This window comes from Conger conger, chromosome 8 (genome assembly GCF_963514075.1).
Source record: "Conger conger chromosome 8, fConCon1.1, whole genome shotgun sequence".
Lineage (NCBI taxonomy): Eukaryota > Metazoa > Chordata > Actinopteri > Anguilliformes > Congridae > Conger > Conger conger.
In genome coordinates this window covers 20,715,457-20,736,674 of record NC_083767.1, presented here as the reverse complement: position 1 = coordinate 20,736,674, position 21,218 = coordinate 20,715,457, and the positions used below count along the sequence as shown (strand labels likewise).

Genomic DNA, 21,218 nt, shown 5'->3' with positions numbered 1-21,218 from the left:
TAGCTGCCAACTGTGGAAATAAAGTTGCATAAAAATAAAAATACTGTTGCACCACATGTGCCAACTAGTTTGAAAGTTGATTGTACTCTTCAAGGGTTCTGAATTTCTGTATGTTTACACTAGGACTCGGAACTGTACTGTCCTCTCAGGTCTACTTTTGCACTTGTTCTTGTGATTGATTTGCACTTTGTTGTACGTCGCTCTGGATAAGAGTGTCTGCTAAATGCCACGTAATGTAATAATGTAATGTAATGTGAGTATATAATCAGCCAGTTGTGTGGCAGCAGTGCAATGCATAAAATCATGCAGATGTGGGTCAGGAGCTTCAGTTAATGTTCACATCAACTGTCAGAATGGGGGGGAAATGGGCCCAGTGTCTCCTACATTGTAACAAGTAAACAAATTAATGAATATATTTGGGAAACAACACAATGTGAATAAACATAAAAACGTAATGTGACGCTTTTTACAACTAGATGCAAGATCGAAAATATCAAATCGCTTTTGGGAGAGGGACATGCCAGCTTTCAGTGTACAAATTAAATCAGTATAATCAGTAATATCAAGTCAATTTTTTATTTGGCAATGTTATCTATGGTCATATCAATAAACGGTATTTAGATCTGTACTTATATTAATGGATAACTGGTTGCATCTTTACATGTGAAACATTTCTCTGAAAACTCGGAAAGTTTTTGTCATGGTGATTCATGAAGCCTTTGCCTTTAAAAGTGTAGGCTCTGCAGTTGTTGCTTCTTTGTAACTGTCAGTCATGATGTAGCACAGGCTCAGAGGGTGATGTCAGCTTTTCTAGTGAAAGGGGGTCGACATTACTGCAAAGTATTAGAATACACGGGAGGAGGTAACAATAAACCGGAGTACCCCTGCTTCAACACTGCATTCTGCAAGTCTGTTGTGGCTAGAGAAAGAGCCTCCAACAACCATGGATAGCGATGACGAAAATATGGAAGAAATCGTCGAAGGTATGTTACCAAAGAATAATTAACTTATTGTTTATGTTAAGCGCATATATAATTATATGTCTTCCTTGATATGGGATTGTTTTTAATTTCTTAGCAACTTGCAGTGCGTGTTTGAAAAGAGAAGATGTTGGCTCTGTAGTCAGCTCCGCTTTTGACAAGCCTGGTGGGCCCATCGCAGCCGGAAATTCGGTCAATGCCAGGGAGTTTATTTGCGAAAGAGACCGGCAACTGAAGCGCTTGGTCCCGCATAAGTAGAATACTTGGAACCGGGCTTTTCATTTGGACCGCAAATATTTTTAGAATATGACAGCTGTGATATAAATTTGTGCTGGTGTTGCGATAACTTAATATTCGCTTCATTTCCGAGTCCGCTCTGCTATATTATGCAATTTTAATCTTTTAAAATGCTGCCTCGTTACCCTTTTAAAATATTAACTGCTGTAGGCTGTTACTCTCTTAAATAGCTACCTGAACATGTGGCGCATACTCCCACATGTAGCCTAGATTGCAGCGGTATTTGCAAGGTCTTTCATTAAATAAAATGTGATACTTCAGCGTAATTCTTTACCGTCGCTACATTTGCTCATTGTCGGCAACTTTCCATATGCTACTGACTAGCAGCGGGGTATTTTAGCTGAAAGTTTGCTAAATAATTTATTAAAGTTGCTTTACATTGTTTTTCAACAGTGATATTTGTTGACGAAATGTTTCGTATTGTATCCTATGTGCTCTCTTTATTATTCATTCATGATACGATTGTTAATTTCCAAAATCGACAAAGGCGAATATCTCATATACTCTACTGTAATATTACCATATGAATATATCCAAATACTGCTCGTAGGCCTACTATAATGCAGGGTTGTCCTGGAGGGATGTAGGTTCTGCTTTTCTTTACGTTTTAAATCAACAGCTGGTTCAGACAACCAGGTGAAGTGAGTTGAGTCTAACCATGCAGTCAACTTCTGAGTGACAATTAAAACCATTACAGCCTGCCACCCTCCAGAACCTGGGGCATACTTTAATATATATTCGCACTTCATTAGGAATATTTTTACTTTATTACATTCATGCAATTATCTAATTAGCCAATTGTGTGGCAGCAGTGCAGTGCATAGAATCATGTAGATGCTGATCAGGAGCTTCAGTTAATGTTCACATCAACCATCAGAATGGGGATAAAAAATGTGATCTAAGTGACTTTGCCCATGGAATGATTGTTGGTGGCAGACAGGGTGGTTTCAGTATTTCAGAAACTGCTGATCTCCTGGGACTTTCATGTACACTAAGTCTCTAGAGTTTGCAAAGAATGGTTCGAGAACGTCACAGGAGAATGGCGACTGGTCAAAACTAACAGGAAGGTGACAGTAACGCAAATAACCACACATTACAACAGTGGTATGTAGAAGAGCATCTGTGAACACACAACGCATCACAACTCTAAGTGGATAGGCTACAGCAGTAGAAGTCTGAAAAATAAGTCTAATAAATACCTAATGAAGTGCTTGGTGAGTGTGTATTAGTAGAGGCCTACCACAGTACAAGCCTCCATATTGGGGGAACAATAATTGAACAGTAGGCATATTGCAACATGTTTATGTGGTGTTTGTCACATTATTAATTTCATAGTTTAATTTGGCATGAACCTTTATAGAAAATGGTTGCTGTTTTCTTCTTGCACCACATTTTAATGAAAATTTATGTTTGAAAATGTTAAATTTGCTCTTTTCTACTGCCACACCAATGCAGAAAAAAAGTGTATATATTTAAAAAATCTACATTGCCTAAGATTTGACCCTTGCACAGTTCTGTATATGATCTAAAAATATGATAATATGAAAAAGTTGAAATCTTGTCTTGTTTGGAATGCAGGTTATATAATTTCCCACCAAATCACTAGGTTTTGATTTTGTTATTCTTTTCATAAATATGCAGCATTCAGTGCAAACTGGTATACTTGTGCATTTTGCCTGATGCACAGCTTTTGTGTAGAGAGAACCTGTGAGCTAGCTGTCCTCAGTAGGGTAGGCCTACTTATTGAACTCGATTTCATGCAAACAAAGAATAGGATATCTGTCCATTTGGAAAATCTGTATTGACAATGAAATCTTGTTGCTCTACCCTAGTTTTCAATGCTTCTCATGCCAGAGACTTTGCTGCATGAATTCCACTTAAAATGAATGGAAATAGACGCCTCCATTGTTTAAAAAAAAAGAAAGAAAAGGCGTAAAATGAAAAGGCCCTAAAGGCAATCTAAGGGGTGGTTCAAAGTGGTATGCCTGAGACGATGGAGAAAAGACAGCAATTTAAATAATAATAATATAATAATAATAATTAAAATCCATTCTGTTTGACCGCATTTTAATGGATTATTATTCATTGTTAACAGGTTACTTTCATAATAATGTTGGACTATTATGCATCGCTGAGTTGAAAACCATAGCATGTGTATGATGAATTGAACGTAACTGGGACATTTAGTGCTAAGCCCATTATTACAGTAGATTGGTTTGAGTAGCCTTGTGCTAGGCCATAATGCAGGGATATCCTGGAGGGATGTAGGGTCTGCCTTTATTTACATGAATTGAGCAAGTTAAACAACCATTCTACCATTCACATTTAAGTAAGTATTTATATTTGTGAATAAAAATAAGTTTGTTTTATTTATTTATTTATTTATCTATTTATTTATTTTTAATGGCAGTGCGGTCCTCTGTGAGGTTAATGGCAGACTCAATGTATACATTTTGTTGGACAGTGAAAATATTAGTGGTATATTTAACATACATTTGTAAAAATAGTGGTAGGTATAGTTAGAAAAGGAATGCCTCGAATCTGCTTTTCCACAGTTCCCAAATGTTGTAAATCCATGATCCTGTAAATGAGGATGTTTATTCTCTAACCAAAAAAAACTTACTGTGAATCATTATAGCCTCTACCTTTTTATGAATAAAAGTGAACTAGTTTAAATTGTATTTTATCTCAAATTGTATATTTGGTCACATCTGACAGCAACACCTTAGTTCAGTCATAATTTAAATGAACAAATGAGACCAAATAAAATAAATAAAACATTACATTTTGGTCTGAAGCAGAATTGTCATGTTTGGTGTCAAAACAGAGTAGCATAAAAGGAAACGCACCTCATACCCACGGTGAAATATAGTGGTGGGTCAGTGGTGTTTTGGGGCTGTTTTAATTCCAGATGTCCAGGGGCACTGGTTATGATCAATTCTATAATGGATTCCATTAAGTATCAGGCAACCTTGGCTAATAATCTGGTAGCCTCTACCACAAGGAGACTTGGCTGTAGGTGGGCTTCCCAGCAAGACAATGTTGGCATTTATCTGAATTATGTCTGAAGTGTATTTAATCTATAAGTAATATAAGTGCATGTAAGTGCATCATTCTGACCAGGTGTTTAGTATCGCTGCGGACTTTCCTCTAGACGCGGTAACGTTGATTTTTAAATTGCTCATTTGAAAAGCAAGGGTTAGGGCTTGAGCCAGTTTGTTTGTCTGTTACCTGTTAATCACTTCTACTGGTTGCATACCTATAGAGTGATTGAACATTTGTCTTAAATAGCTGTGGAATTTATCAGTAGATTAGCTTTGATTTCATACTGCTTGTGAGCAATTGTAGGCCATTTAAATAGGCTTGTCAGAGCGACGCTAGCGTCGCTCCGTCCCAGTTTGTGATGTTATGTTTCACCCCATCCCAGTCTGCTCTCTCCCTCGAAGACCCCCCCTGCGACGTGGGCCTCCACGGCGTCGGAACCCCTCGAACCTCAGCTACCCCCCGCTGACCCCTTGTGAGGACTTTGCTGTCACAGGGTGACTATGGAACTGCCAGTCTGCCACTCGGAAGGCTGACTTCATCCCTGCGTATGCCTCCCTCCAGTCTCTACAATCCCTACCCTCACGGAGACCTGGATCACACCTGACAACACCGCCACTCCCGATGCCCTCTCATCCTCCTTTTCCTTCTCGCACACTCCCCGGCCTTCCGGCCGTGGCGGTGGTACTGGTCTTTTAATTTCCCCCTCGTGGAAATTCTCTGTTCTCCCCCTCTCTGACCTGTCCATATCCACTTTTGAATTCCATTCTGTTGCAGTATCCTACCCTACTAACCTTTTCATTGCAGTTATCTACCGTCCTCCAGGGCTCCCGGGAAACTTCCTTGATGAGCGAGACACCCTTCTCAGCTCCTTCCCTGAGGATGGCACCCCACTGATTCTCCTTGGAGACTTCAACATCCACCTAGAAGCCTCCCAGGCTGCTGCCTTCCTACCGCTAATCCACTCCTTCGGCCTCTCCCTGCAACACTCTCCTCCAACCCGCAAGGCGGGCAATGTCCTAGACCTTGTCTTTGTGAGGAACTGCTCATGCTCCGATTTCACGGTTACCCCTCTGCACACATCTGATCACCACTTCATCTCATTCTCCCTCCCTCTTCCTCCCCATCCTCCTCCCCCTCCTCCCACCCACACTTCCTCAGCCCGCCGTAACCTCCGCTCCCTCTCACCCTCTTCCTTCGCCAGCACCGTCATCGCCTCACTCCCCCCTCTTGAATCCTTCTTCAAACTCCCCACTAACTCTGCATCTGCCACGCTCCTTTCATCTCTCTCCTCCGCCTTTGACTCTCTCTGTCCGCCTGTCTCAAAGCCACCTCGCACATCCCCTCCCAGTCCTTGGATATCAGACACCCTCCGTACCTCCAGGGCAGCCTCCGCGCAGCGGAGAGGAAGTGGGGGAAATCCAGAGACGCTTCAGACCTCACGACTTACCAGTCTCTCCTGGCGGCATTCTCTTCCGCTGTCACTGCCGCCAAAGCAAAATACTTTCAAACACAAATTCAGAACTCCGGTTCTAACCCCCGGAAACTTTTCTCTATTTTCTCCTCTCTCCTCAATGCACCGCCTCCTCCTCCTCAGTCCTCCTTTGCTGCTGATGACTTTGCTGATTTCTTCGATGAGAAGGTCACAGTCATCCGTAGATCCTTTACAACCACCGCCCCCCTCACTGTGCCCTTCCCCCCCTCTAGGCCCATCCCTTCCTTTTCTACTTTCTCCCCCCTTACAGACTCTGATGTTTCTCAACTCCTGCTCTGCCACCGCCCTACAACCTGTGCCCTTGACCCTATCCCCTCTTCTCTTCTCCAAACTATCACACCTGACATTCTCCCATTTGTCACCTCCCTTGTCAACTCCTCCCTGTCTTCCGGCTGTTTTCCGGCATCCTCCAAGAGGGCCCACATCACTCCGCTGCTAAAAAAGCCTACTCTGGATCCCTCCATCATCCAGAACTACTGCCCGGTATTTCTTCTTCCTATCCTTTCTAAAACTATAGAACGAGCCGCTTCTACTCAACTTTCTTCTTTCTTTTCTAACAACAACCTGCTAGACCCCCATCAGTCTGGCTTCAGATCGGGCCACTCGACAGAGACTGCGCTCCTCTTCGTCAGTGAGTCACTCCATGCCGCACAAGCAGCCTCCCTCTCCTCTGTCCTCATTCTTCTAGATCTCTCTGCTGCCTTTGACACTGTGGATCACTCCATCCTCCTGTCTGCCCTGTCAGCAACGGGCATCTGTGGCACAGCCCTGGACTGGATTGAGTCCTACCTCTCTGGTCGCTCCTTCCAGGTTGCCTGGGCTGGTTCGGTATCAACACCTCGGCCCCTCGCCACAGGAGTTCCCCAGGGCTCAGTCCTAGGCCCGCTTCTTTTTTCTCTTTACACTCGCTCCCTTGGCCCTGTGATCACTGCACATGGGCTATCCTACCACTGCTACGCGGACGATACCCAACTCTTCGTCTCGTTCCCGCCGTCTGATACGCAGGTTTCAGCCCGTATCTCTGCTTGCCTGAGGGACATCCAGAGCTGGATGGACAGCCACCATCTAAAGCTCAACCCAGGCAAGACTGAAATGATATTCATGCCTGCTAAAACCTCTCCCCATCTGGATCTCTCCATTTCCCTCGGGGATACCACACTCACGCCGTCACCCAGTGCAAGGAACCATGGCGTGGTGATGGACAGCAGACTGTCCCTCTCCGAGAACATTGTGGCGGTGACCCGGTCATGCAGGTTCTTCCTATACAACATACAGAGAATCCGCCCCTTTCTCACCCCCTACTCAACCCAGCTCCTGGTCCAAGCGATGGTTCTGTCCCGCCTGGACTACTGCAATTCCCTCTTGGCTGGCCTCCCAGCGTCTGCCATCAGACCCCTCCAACTCATCCAGAATGCAGCAGCTCGTCTGGTCTTCAACCTTCCCAAATACTCACACGTCACCCCCCTGCTTACTTCCCTCCACTGGCTGCCTGTCATGGCTCGCATCAAATTCAAAACATTGGTGCTAGCCTTCCAAGCAGTTAAAGGGTCTTCCCCAGCTTATCTACAAAAAATCATCAGACCCTACACCCCTGCCAGACCTCTTCATTCAGCCTCCACAGGCCGCTTGGCACCTCCCCCTCTTTGAACCTCCACATCACGCTCACGACTACTGTCTGTTCTGGCTCCACGGTGGTGGAATGAACTCCCCGTTGAGGTCAGAACTGTAGAATCTCTCCCCACCTTCAAGCGCAAGCTGAAGACACACCTCTTCAAGCAGCACCTCTCCCCATCCCTCCCTACCTCCCTGTGAACCTTAATTGTTGTCTCTGTGACTTGCTTTGTGTATCGGTATTTTTAGTTGGCTAGGTAAGCAGTGTTTGGATAGTTAACTTTGGTCACTTTTGCTCTATTTCTTTGTTTCTTTGTTCACAAAAAAAAAAAGAAAAAGAAAAAAAAAAAGGGCCCTCGTCCTTATCTTTGTTGTACAGGTAGCAGTTGAAATTGTACTTCCCTCTAGGGTGTTTCAGCGAACTTATCCCTGGTTATCGGTATGCACTTTGTTGTACGTCGATCTGGATAAGAGCGTCTGCCAAATGCCAATAATGTAATGTAATGTAATATATATATCGTTTGTGCATTGCCATTCTGGGGTGCCAATAATTCTGGACCCCATACATACATACGTACACACACAAATAACATAACCCATCATGAACATCATGGCGTTATTATTTACAGTATATATCCACTTTGAAGTGGTATTGGAGTTACTGTTGCAGTTTATTTTTTCCATAGGCAATCAAAATTCACCTCATGTCAAGCCATCACTGCATTCCGAACAAAAACTTTATTAAGACAGTGATTTCTGCTCAAATCTCCACAGTTCTCAGAACACTCATTTTTGACCATCGTAGCGCAACCTATTTAACATTGAATGCATATTTAGGAATTTGCAACAGTAAAAACAATGATAATAATCCTGGTCAACAACAGAAGCAGTGGGTAGCAGTCACAAATAAATGGGGGGGGGGTGGCATGCTCTTCTCCTCAGGCCCCCTTGACGAGGACGGCCAGCCGCACGGCTTCTGCACTGTCATGTATTCATCCAGCGACCGTTTCGAGGGCAGGTTCGTCCATGGGGAGAAGAACGGCCGAGGGAAGTTCTTCTTTTTCGACGGGAGGTGAGGAACAGTGACATGACAGATTCTTCCTTCTTTCTAAAATAGAAAAGGAGACCTTTAGGCCTGCATGCTGCTTCCTGGCCTTTCCTCATCTCCTGTTTGTGTGCCTCCATATCATGTTCTCACTGCAAAAAACTGTCTGAACAAGCATTTTAAATAAGAAATTGTAATAAGAACATTACATTTTTCTTAAGACAAATATGTATCAGTTTATTTGCATGATAAGTGAAAGTTTCTTACCCCACTGGCAAATCTTGAAATGAGTCAAACAGTCTTACCTCATTGGCAATATTTCTGTCTTATTTAACCAAAAAAGTAAAATAAATGAGATTCTGTATCTAGAAGAGTCGATAAGATAAGTCGATAAGATAATATTAATTATCAATCTAAGACTAAAATACTTATTGAGATTGACTTATTTTTTGGTTTTTGCAGTGCTAAATCTGGGCTGCCCAGCCCTGTTCCTGGCGATCTACTGTCCTGTAGGTTTTCATTTGTCACGCCACATAGGAGCTCAATATCTCAAGCTCTTGAATGGGATGTGCTTTGTTATTATTGGAGTGAAAACCTACAGGTCTGTAGATCTCCGGACCTTGAAGAGCATGAATCGGTAGCATGAATTACCTGGGAGAAAAGAAAAGCAGGGCTGGATTTGGATTTGAGGGCCCAAGTTCATGATGATCCTTGCCCTAGAGAAAAGACGGAAAATTGATGCCCTGTGTCCCACCCTTTCCGTAGCACGCTGGAGGGGTTCTATGTGGATGATGCCCTGCAGGGCCAAGGCATCTACACCTATGAGGACGGAGGCGCTCTGCACGGAACCTACGTGGACGGGGAGCTGAACGGCCCCGCCCAGGAGCTTGACACAGACGGTCGCATTGTCTTCAAGGGCCAGTACAAGGACAACAACCGCTGTGGCATCTGCTGGATCTACTACCCCGTGAGACAATGCACACTCACTTTCCCCATGGCAGTCCAGCTGTCACACAGATAAAATGGCATAAATGTGTTCCCAGCCAGTGTGGTAGCTTGGGGCTAAAGGGCAGTTGACAGTTTGGTGATATATGATCATTGCCAAAGGTAGCTATTATATTTGATAGTCGGTCGCACCGGCTTTTGGTTTATATTAGAGCAACATACTGTTTGTCATACATCGCCAAACTGTAAACCGTTAAGTCTTGGAGATGTTCTCCAATTCACAAAAGCATAGGGGGAAAAACACTCTGATATGTATTACTCTGTGCCAATGTGTCATGTCCTGTGCATACTTTTGCCTGGGGTCGAACTAGGTCTCATCAGCAGGCTCTTCCTTGGCTACCTCTCAACTTCCAAATCCTAGAAATACAGGCCAAGGCATAAATAATGGCCATTTTTTAATACAGAAATTCCTTGGCACAGACTTGTGTGTGGGTTGGTGGGAGTTGTCGGGCAGTTGACTTTGATTTTGTGGCCTTGTGGACTAGGCTTGTGAAATGTAGACCTTTTCCATGGAAAGTTTCCATGTGAATTTTTCCTCATTAATCTTAAGAATGTATCTTTCTTTTCTTTGAAAAAAATCCTGCTCGTGCAATTGTGCTGTATTCTGTATTATCAGTTTGAATTAGGGCCACCTGACATAATATAGGGGGATTCCTACTTTGTTTTTGCTCGCAAAGTTCCATGAACAAACTTGTTTAAGCTTTGAGGATAGGGTCACCTGAAAATTTGGGGGAAATAAGTAAAAAAAAAAAAAAAAAATTTAATTATTATAAAATGATAATCATATTGTTTTGTCTCTTTAAAATATTTGAATGTAGGCTACTGCATGTTGAACATCTCAACAACCAAACTATAATAAAGCAATCAGGCACAAGAGTTTGTGTTTGGTGTGTATGTTTAGGAAGCCCTATTCTAGCAGTCCATGCTACTTAATCAGTCCCTTGATGTGGGTGGTTTGTAAATATATTGACAGCCATTCTACAGACTGCATCACATGCTTTCTCATCAATGTACAGTTTAATATTTGTAATTACTAATCATTGCAAGAATTTGAAAGAAGCTACAGTTCTTACAATGTGCTGCATGTACATTGCTTCAAATATGACATGACTCGCTATTTCAGCTTGTGCTGATAACACATTGCAGAACCAGGTGGTTATCCAGGGAAACCTTAAACTATTTGAATCAATGCAGAAATCTCCATCACACAGATAAAATGAGTCTCAAGCATGCAACTAAGCTTGGAATAGAATAAGTTGTGAGTCCCAAGATGTAGAACTTTCTGGGATTTTTGCATTTTAACCCTAATTGTAGTTCAGACATTTCCACTGAGGTGTCCAATTAACATTTGATTTTATATAGTAACAAAGGTAAAAGGTTTAAAGCATTTCCTATAAATTCCCATTTTTAAAATTCCTGACATTCAGTGACCCGAATCTGGGCCTCCCCGTGTGTTGCAGGACAGGGGTGGGGTAGTGGGGGAGGTCAATGAGGACGGCGAGATGACTGGCAGCAATGTGGCGTACATGTATCCTGATGGCAAGACGGCCCTGTGCGGCAGCTTCGTAGACGGAGAGCTGATCGAGGCCAGGCTCGCCATTCTGTCTTCGGTGGAGAATGAACGTCCACACTTCAACATCATGCCCGACAGTGAGTGAACTGGCATGCTGAACCGCATATGATTGTCCAATTAATAAGCCAAGTAATATTTTAAGTTCGGAAGTAAAGCAAGATAAGCTATTGCTTTGTAAAAATAGGGACATTATTATTACACGAAACAGTTTGTTTAGAAATATGCGATTAGAACGTTCTTAACTGATTATTCTAATGCTGATGTAACAATCAATCACTAGTGAGCATTGAAAGCTTTGTGGGTCCACTAACCACAAGGTTCAGGGTATTGGTCCGGTACAGTGCCTGTTGGCCTTGATAGCACCCCCTATCAAGGACCTCTATCTCTCCTTTTCAGGAGTTTCAGGAGTGGGGATTGTCATGAGTCCCCGACTGGCAGCCGTTCAGTTGGAGTTGGACTAGAGTTGGAGTTGGACAGTTATATGATAGGGCCTTCCTTGTATATGCCATAGACATGCCATAGACTATAATGGTACTTATATAGTTATATATAGATATTGTTGTGTTTTGTATTAGCTATTGTATTGTTGTACTCAGGGTATTCTAGCTGCCAACCGTGGTATGCTAGTTTGTAAGCTGATGTATTCTTCAAGGGTTCCGATTGTATCTGTATGGTCACGTTAGGACTCGGAACCGTACTGTCCTCTCAGGTCCTCTTCACACTTGATCCTGTGTTTGATCTGCACTTCATTATACACCGCTCTGGATAAGAGCGTCTGCTAAATGCCTTGTAATGTAATGTAATGTAATATGTGCTATATGCCAAACGGCTGTTCAGAGTATACAGCCTTCTTGGAGAAGGTGGGAGGGGTACTGGATGGCTCAGCCATCTGGGAGGAGCCAGTTGAGGTGGTTCAGGCACGTTCACCTGGGAGGAGACCCAGAGGTGGAACCAGGACACATTGGAGGGATTATATCTCTCAGCTGGCCTGGAATTGCCTTGGTATCCCTCGGGAAAAAGTTGGAGGAAGTTGCTGGGGTGAGGAATGTCTGGGCTGCTCTGCTTGCCTTTTTGCCACCCTGACCTGGATTTAGCTGTTAGAAAATGGATGGATGGATTAGCTCTATGGATGGAAAAATACATTCCAAAAAACCTGCTCTTCAAATGGTTAAAGCTACCTCACTTGAACTATTAAGTGGCTGAGTTGGCAAAGACATGTTCCATGAATGCAGGTTTTCCCCAATAGCCTACACATCACTGGACAGGGCCTCAGTTATGTTATTATCCAACTGTGACTAGTCTAACAACAGTGAGACACCATCCCTCCTTCATGTGTTGTTACCTCTCCCCTGTCACTGTTTGATTTGTACTATAGGAAAATGGTCATGAAGTCATCAGTAAGAACATGGATGGGGTCAGGTGGAACTTTGAGCGTTTCTCCTGTACATTTGTCTTTGATTCCTATAGGCCCAGTCTACAGATATGACAAGTCCACCTCTTCCTGCATTGCTGCCCATGGATTGCTGCCTGATCCCTATGAGACCCAAAGGTACCATATATTTTGTGTTCTGTGCTCAGATGCCTTGTGATTTGAGGAGCATTTCTTATGCTTAATCTTGCACAGCTAAGTCATTTGAACTAATAGATTTAAGGATGCCCCTTTAATCACTAAAGCTGGAAAATGGTGTAGTGATCAGGCCTGGGTCAATCACATAAATGTTTTGGATTCACATACTCAGCAGTGCAAGCAGAAATGAAAGATTATTCCACGTAGCAGTCCACTGTGAGTTGGAAATTAATCTGAAGTGAGGGTCTCTCACCGGAGCATATATAGGAAAAGATAGTATACATGTCTGTGGGGGGCTGACAAAGCACCAGTGATCAGTGGATCCTATGAATTATTCTACAAGCCCTGCATCCTGGTCCTCTTTGTTGGCTCAACTGCACCAGGCAAGATCAATCGAGCACAGAAATGTATTTGAATCCAGAACGATTACATATTTGACCCTAGTCTGCTGCAGATTGGTCCAGGGTACTCAGACCACCATAAAACACCCAGCTTGATTTTCACTGTGCGGAAACAAGTGAAAGTGAAAGTGCCAAGACATATCATCAAGTGATTAGGTGCCTAGAATTATTTAATCTCATGCAATATAACTTTTTTTTTTTTTTTTCAAAAGCTATACAGTGCCTAGCCTTTTTAGGAATGGTAATAAACATCCTGTGATGAGATTAAAAATGTCACAATTATCATCATGGTCCTTGAAAATCTTTATTTTGTATTTTAAGTTTTCACAACACCAATGGATAACTAATGTTGTGTTCATCTCAGTTGGCAATATACACACTGCGCAGTGGAAAGGTGACGTGGTTTCTCTCATTTCCGAGGGTGTATGTGGCAGACTCTTTAATCTCAGGGGCAGGGGAGGGGCTGTTCGCTAAGACCGACGCAGAGCCTAACACCGTGATGGCCTTCTACAATGGGGTCCGCATCACGCATTCGGAGGTGAGAGGGGACTGAACACTCTGAGCAACTCAACACCTGGCTCTGCACCCACTGGGTTGAGTTTGACTTCTTTATATTTTGAATCACCAAGTTTTGATTTACCAGGTGATGTTATCTGATACCACTTCATCAGTCACAATGAATGTCTTGCTGTTGATTTATCCAGTGTTGATTTTACAAATTGATTCATGTAACATTTTTCATTTATCTGGTGGTGAATTTTATCTGTACCAATTCATATTTTTTCAAAAATGGCCACCCCCGTCTGTGTATAACAGGGATCCTTTAATCTGGCCCTGGTTTTATTTCCTCCCGGGAAATTAACTGAACAATTAGTGCTACTGATTGGCCAGACTGGCTTCACACCTGACTCCCAGGTAAAGGGAGGGTGGAACACCAGCAGTTCTTGGCCCTCAAGGACCAACATTTGAGAAACAGTGTACAATGTGTCATTAATTGTGCCAGTTGGTGTAATTGAATGTGGCTTCCAATTGCCTGTCCTTTTGCCTTTAAATTGATCAAATGTTTAATTCAACACGTTCCAAAAAGTGCACTCTGAGAAGTGTTCTGTATATGCCGGGGTCTATAAATTGAGTCTTGTCATGCATAGAGTACAGACAGTACATTAATTCAATGTGTATTGATAATTGCACATTGCTGCAATTTAGGTGGACAGCCGGGACTGGTCCCAAAACGGCAACACGATATCTCTCGACGAGGACACTGTGATCGATGTACCAGAACCCTTCAACAGCACTGATAAATACCGTGCTTCACTGGGGCACAAGGCTAACCACTCCTTCACTCCTAACTGCACCTACGAACCGTGAGTATGGAGGGAGGGAGGGAGGGATCTGAGCTCAAGCAGTTCGAGACGAGGTGCTAACCTGAAAAACATATTTCAGAAGGTGCAACGCTCACTCTTAAAAAAAAATACTGAAAATACCCATTATGCTCAACCCATTATGGACTAATAGTATAGTAAACCCATAGAGGCCTTGGAATCACAATGCAGGTCGCATCCACCCATAAGGCCTTAAAAATATTTTTTATCCACCTTCTGAAAGCTGTTAGCAATGGAAATTAATTTGTCTCTGCATAATATTTGCCATGTTATAGATCATATTCACACCCCGAAGTTCTGAACCACCATTATTTTGTTGACATACAAAACACGTTACTAACCCGAACCCGTTTACTGACATTAGCTAAGGTTCCGAACAGTTTTTCCAACAACAGCTTATAAATATGGCAAATTGTCTTACTGGTGGTATCTACGCCGTGGATAAATCAATATTTAGCAAAGATGAGTCTTGCATCAAACACTGCAAAATCAGAATGGCTTCAGTTACCCATTAAATGAATGTGTTTGTGCAGAACAAAAAACAAAATAACTTGAACTGCATCTTCTCATTACTGTGTAAACACACAGCAGTGCTTCAAACAAGCTAGGTACATGAGCTAACATTAGACAAATGATCCAGGATTAAATCCATAAATTAATGTTAGTTGTAAGGACAGATTTCATGGACATGTACGTTATTTTAGCGTTACTACATTTCTGGTTGTTTAGTTATTCACCTTTAACTAGCTAGCTAGATACTTATTGTGCTGAGTGTAGCTCTGACAGATTTGGGGGATAGCAATCTGCTTGATTTGTTTGTGAAGTTGTTTTGCAGTGAAGTAGATTTTTATGGTTAGATTAAAAGTGATCTGAAGTGGTCGGAATGCACTTTAATGTGCGAGGATGGCTTGATTCATGCTGGCTAGCCATTCCTTGCCTACATTTAACTAACATTACTCAACGCCCCCATTTCTGGACCTTCATGTTAGTTAATCTAAAACAGTTGCTTATCTTGGTGGACCCTATTGGCTTATTACTCTTGCTGCTACATGCATGTGTGGCACAGCATACCGTTTTATCTAGCTCTAGATGACAGTATCTGCTGTAGCTAGCTATCTGAACTGGTGGTATTTCTGGTAGTTTGCTGCACTAAATAAAACCGTAACAACTTCTTACTTCCATGTTCCTGATTTGGGCAAGTTCAGGGTTTCATTCAGTGCAGTTCTCCAACTGACTCCATAATCCCGCTTTGCCAAATACCCCCTGAATGCTACTGGCAGCTGATTTTTATGAAGCCATAGATGTTGCTTCTATATCAACAAAATGGTGGTGGCATGTCAATTACGTCAATCGAATACTATCTATTGAGTGGGCATAATGTGACTAATAGTGTAGTTGCATGTGCTACTCCTGGTCATGTACTCTGTTCGGTTGATTCATCAGTCTGTAACTATATTATTACACACTGATCTACTATACATACTACCAAATATACAAGTAGGCTACATAATGTATATGTGTGCCTTTTGAAATGCAGCCCACAGGATAATGTGCACTGTTGCCACATTATGCAACACTTTTGCAAATGGCTTTATTAAAGGAATACACAAACATTTTGGGTAATGTACCTTTTTTTCGACTTACCCAGACTTAGTCTTCTCCGAAAACGTCTCTCGTTGTTTTCCAGCACATGTATTTCAAATATACATGATACCTTGTGTAAATAAGACCGCTTCGGAGTTGCTGTAAGGTGTATTTCTTCATTTTTAACAGAGGTAGACTACTGACTCCTATAGGCTTCAAGTCTTTATGCTAAGCTAACACGTTATGCCGAGCCAGTGAATGCACACAGGTGAAAATGAAATCGAACATCTTGTCAGAAAGAAGGTATATTTCCCAAAATGTTGGTGGACAGATGGGAGATAAATTTCTGCTTTTTGCGGGAATATTCTTTTTATGATTGAGGCCAGCATTCACGTGGATATTCTCAGTCAGATGAATAAGCCCCTCCCCCATATTGCGTGGCTGTTCTTCCATAGGTTCCTCCACCCTCGTTTTGGACCCATCAAGTGCATTCGTACAGCTAGGGCGGTACAGCGAGATGAGGAGCTGACGGTGGAATACGGTTACGACCACGTAGGGAAGAATGGGCCTGAAGCGCCCAGCTGGTACAAGCAGGAGCTGCAGATCTTCCAGGGCGCTCTGACACACCATTCGGAGTGAGACGCACGCCCGTCCCAACCCCTCAGTACCTCAAATCCTCAACAACTGAACCTCTCAACAGTTCAAACCCTCAGACCCTCAAGCTGTCAACCCTCAATTTAGCAACCTTTCAACCCTCATTCCCTCAGCCCCTCAATCCCTCTGCCTCTCAACTCCTCACCACAAGCATGGTCCCACCAGGGACTAGTGAGACGGGCAACGCTTTCCAACACACAAGCTCGCACACTCGTGCACACAAACACCGTGGAACTATGCACTACTGACCAACCAGGGAGTCTATCCATCTCTCCCTGTGGCCACACTTTTGCTAACATTTCAATGTACAAACCAGTCGGTTGTTTTCTTTGATTTACTGGACACCTTTAAATTTTGTGCCTCTTTTGTTTCCTGTTTCCAAAATGGATGGTGATTATCCTGGGGGTGATGCTGCGTAGCAATTACTTTAAAATTTCAGGTCCCATGAAACCGTTTAGAATTTTTTTTTTTTTCTGATTTCCTCAGACCGCGCATTGGAAGTACCTCAGACCTCCTAACTGGCAAAACACAGCCCTGTTTGCATTTATCACTGGTGCTTTTCTGTATGGTCAACGGCATTCTTCTCTAGTGCAGAATTGTTCTCGCCTCATTTGAGCACCTCATCTGTTTTCTGTAACGGGAAGGGACGGTTTATCCAATCGTGTGGGCCTGGGAAATGTCAATCAATTGCTGTTTTTGTAAAAAAAATTATATATATAGAGTAGGGTCCAAAAGTCTGAGACCACGTTGAAAATTTGGGCTTTTTTTTTTTTTTTTTCATGTACTGACAAAAATAAACAAAGTTTTAGGATTTTGAAAAATGTTAAACAAATTAAAGTTACTTCAAAGCTTTACAAGAACTACTTGAAGACCTAAGAAGAGAAAGCAGAGACCTTAGCCCCATTGAACATTTATGGGGACACTTGAAGACTGACTAAAGCAAAGTATTCAGTAACATCACAAGATGCTCTTCGGAACATTGTCAAATAATGCTGAGATAACATGGATTTTGCACAAATGTGTCCAAACCAGCTTGAGTGCATGCTGCCATTAAAGCAAAAGTGGGACATACTAAACACTTAAGAAATTCTGAAATTCTAAATTTTTTTAAAGATTCAACTTTTTGTTCAAATGATATCTGATAACATAATTTGTAATTCAAAAGTTTGTATTAAATTAGAAAAGAATGCAAAATAGAAGTATTTTCACTGGTGGTCTCAGACTTTTGGACCCCACTGTATATAGGCTTATTTATTGCGGAATTGAAATGCTTGAATGAGGCAGTGTAACTGTCCACTATGTGCTAATTGTTTGGACAAGCCTAATGTCACCATTTTCAGGGTGAACTAGTGCTTTTTGAAGGTTTTGTACAACAGGAAGTACATTTGCTGTACTTTTGTAACTGTCTCCTGCAAGCACCTATGAAGGGAGCTGTATGAAGTTAAATGCTTACCATTAGCTGCTCCCTGCTTCATAATGTTGGCTGAGAGGTCATTAGCTTTTTTTGTCAAGGCAAAATAAATGTGTACCGCATCCATATCAAATTATCTAAACTTTTATTTTGCTCCAAATGTCTAATAATTAAAAGAATTTTAAGGTTTCCAAAGTGAAAATGTATTACTGAAATAAAGAAGCATTTCAAAAATCACTCACAATTCGCAGATATATGTTGCAGAGAAATGATCCCTTTAATAACATAATCAGCTGTCTGATTAAGTCTGAATTCTTAACTAGTTGTGTGTTCCATGGAAACCTATTGCCAGACAAAAAGGAATACATCAGCAAATTAACTTTATAGCTTTCTGTAATGTGACATTTGTGCAGCTTTTTGAACAGATTTTATTGCAAATATGGCATCATTTATGCCATCCAAAATATTTTTTTCTTTTCTTATTTTTCTCAAAAATATTGTTTGCATTCAGGTTTGTATTTAATGCCTATTCAATAGAATATAACATACATTCAAAGAGCAACTTGTATACAGATCAGCATCCTGTACATACATGTAGTCTGCATAATGCTCTCTCTCTCAATGGACATTATCTGCTTGTGTACAATCATGTAATCGGGTACAAAGCAGCTCAGTGGTTTGTTCTTTGAACCTTTTAGGATCCAGTGACAGGATAGAAAAATGTCTACACTTCATTTTGAGCAAGGATCATTTAACCATGTTAGTGTAGTTGTCAGCCTCTGTGCCTTCAGTATAAAGAAGTGAGGAACGGGAAGTACATTGATTTTGCTATGAAAGAACACACCTTTGCACCACAAAGTCCACCGCTTCAGAGAGAGGCTAGCAAAGGAGTGGGAAGTGGGCCGATGTCACAGGATTTTGAATCCTTAAGGAACTGCAGCCAGACCCAACAAATTTGATTTGGAAACCCTCAGCTGTTGGCACCAGGTAGCACAAGTCTCCTTGCTGGTAAGAATTTCAGTTTCTTTACCACTCCCAATTAAATCTGGCTTCAGTATTTGACAGCACAAATTTGCACATTGTGGGCTACATTAAATAAAAAAGTTTTCTTGAATCTGCTCAGCAATATCTGTTCATTGTGCTTCCTGTTAAGAAGTCCTTGTTCACTGATGTCTAAATTGTGTCAAGAATTTTAATATGTTATATACTGTTAGAATGGACCTTGAAATGTGATTATTCTTATCCCATGTATAGCAATAATGTCATGGGTTTATGATATTTATGAAGTTTAATTGCTGATAATCTCACATGTATTTATCAGCAGCCATTAATGGGAAGTATTTCAGTTTGCTCAAGTTTGGCCTAGATGGCGGTAATATCAATATAAAATCTTCAAATTATTGTAACATATACTCTTTCATGGTTGATTTTCACTGTTCTTTAACGAGTGGGATCATGCAATGGCTGAATTTACTGAGTGTATTCATGGGACATCTGTTTTTGAGCATTACACCATCTTAAAATGTACTCACACAGTCACCAAATGGAGGATTTAAAAGGAGGATTTAAAAAAAAAAAAAAAACATGTTGCAAATTTTACTGAACTACATTTTTCACTTGTACTTTAAATATTGTTGAACTGTTATGTATGTATGATGTACCTTTTGCACAGAAGTACAATGGACATCTGATATATTTGTATTAAAGCAATTCTAGCATACAGGTGTCAGTTATTCCAGTTGGCTGTATTTAAACATTTAAATGCATCATGTTCAGAATTGTATTTATTATTGTGTTTTCTTGATTTATGTATGCAACTACTGGCTCGTAAGAGATTGCAAATGGGCTCTGTGTGAAAATGTTTTAAAACAGCTGGGGAAGTGAGCTAGCAGTTTGGGCTAAATTCACATTAATTTAACTACAGTTCTCATGTGCACATTGTGAATAATTGTGCTGCAATGTTTTACTCATTAAACTGACTCTCAATTTCGTGTTCAAAAACTGTTGAAGATTTAACAAATTGACTTTCATATTTCAAAATGATGGAATTAAGTGCAAGCACAGTGCCACTGGAGGGTTTTTGTATTATTTTGATTCCGATTATGAAACCTGTGCAGTGCCGTCACATTTGTCAACCCATGTAACCGGTACCTTTAACAACAACCAGTATTCTGTATCGTTTTTACAGGCATTGATCATGTCTTGTTGTATTTTTTAAAATAAGGTGGCAGAACCATGCTCTTGCATTACACTTTTGATGATAAAACTGTCCTGGTGGAATGCTTTGAAGTCCAAAACCCACAAGTTCATCACAGGTTTCCTGTGATCTGTTACTGTTCTTTTCCTAAGAATTCCTAGCCTTCGATCTGTAGATTCCAGTCTACATATGATCAAATGAGCAGGTGAGCCAGTGTGGCGATTGTTTACAAGAAGCTGTGTTTGCAGAGTGATTGTGAGAGCATGTGTGTTGAATGTGTATTTTTACTCCTTGGTGTCATGTGTGAAGACCGTTATATGAGACCGGTAGAGTATGTGCAGATAGCAGTGGTGAACCTTTTAAAAAAACTTGTAACTGAAGTGTATCTTGTACAATATTCTGAGGAATAATAAAGCATACATACATGACATCACTGGCCCTTTCTTTTTTCGGGTTATAGGCTGATTGGGTGGGTGGCGTAATATTAATGAGAAGTCATTTTGAAAGTCTTTCTTTCCCTTTTTTCAAATATTTGGAATGATTTTAGCTTCAAGAAGAACCTGAACCAGCAACAATTGTGTTAATACCTAGGGTACTCTGAGGATAAAGTGTAATGTTCATTTTGGCCAGTTGTTTTTTTTAGCATTGGACCATTGAAAAATTATTTTATATTGTAAATGTAAACACTCACATTTATTTGAGACCACAGTTAACAACCAATGTCATTCCCCATAATAGGGGAGTTTTGCCCACTACTGTCCACACTATTATTTATTTTGGCCGTCTAGAACCGCTTTGCTCAAAAAGGTACAATTCACCATAATATGCAAGGAATTTGGGGATTATGGGCATATTGCTGTATATAGAATGGTTTTCAGTTACATTTCTGTTCACTTTTCGCAATCCAGCTATATCATTATCTTTCATCTAATTTATTTAAAAGCAAATGTAAATTGTCCCAAAAGATTACAATA

General features: G+C 41.4%; 1 protein-coding gene across 6 annotated transcripts; it reads left to right on the top strand.

The window, feature by feature from the left end:
* Positions 1-775: 775 nt before the first annotated feature.
* On the top strand, positions 776-20,672 carry setd7 (SET domain containing 7, histone lysine methyltransferase). Of its 6 annotated transcripts, XM_061252636.1 has the most exons (9): positions 776-983; positions 8,368-8,497; positions 9,236-9,437; positions 10,936-11,125; positions 11,886-12,086; positions 12,516-12,597; positions 13,437-13,554; positions 14,223-14,380; positions 16,438-20,672. In XM_061252636.1, the coding sequence occupies exons 1-9, from the start codon at positions 944-946 to the stop codon at positions 16,619-16,621; spliced, it is 1,305 nt and encodes a 434-aa protein (XP_061108620.1). In that variant the 5' UTR covers positions 776-943; the 3' UTR covers positions 16,622-20,672. The 6 variants fall into 6 exon arrangements, 3 of the variants coding, with proteins under 3 accessions (XP_061108620.1, XP_061108622.1, XP_061108623.1); XR_009709411.1 differs by lacking the exon at positions 16,438-20,672 and having other exon boundaries at positions 13,451-13,554; positions 14,223-14,362; XR_009709412.1 differs by lacking the exon at positions 16,438-20,672 and having other exon boundaries at positions 13,451-13,609; positions 14,223-14,361.
* The last annotated feature ends 546 nt before the right edge of the window (positions 20,673-21,218 follow it).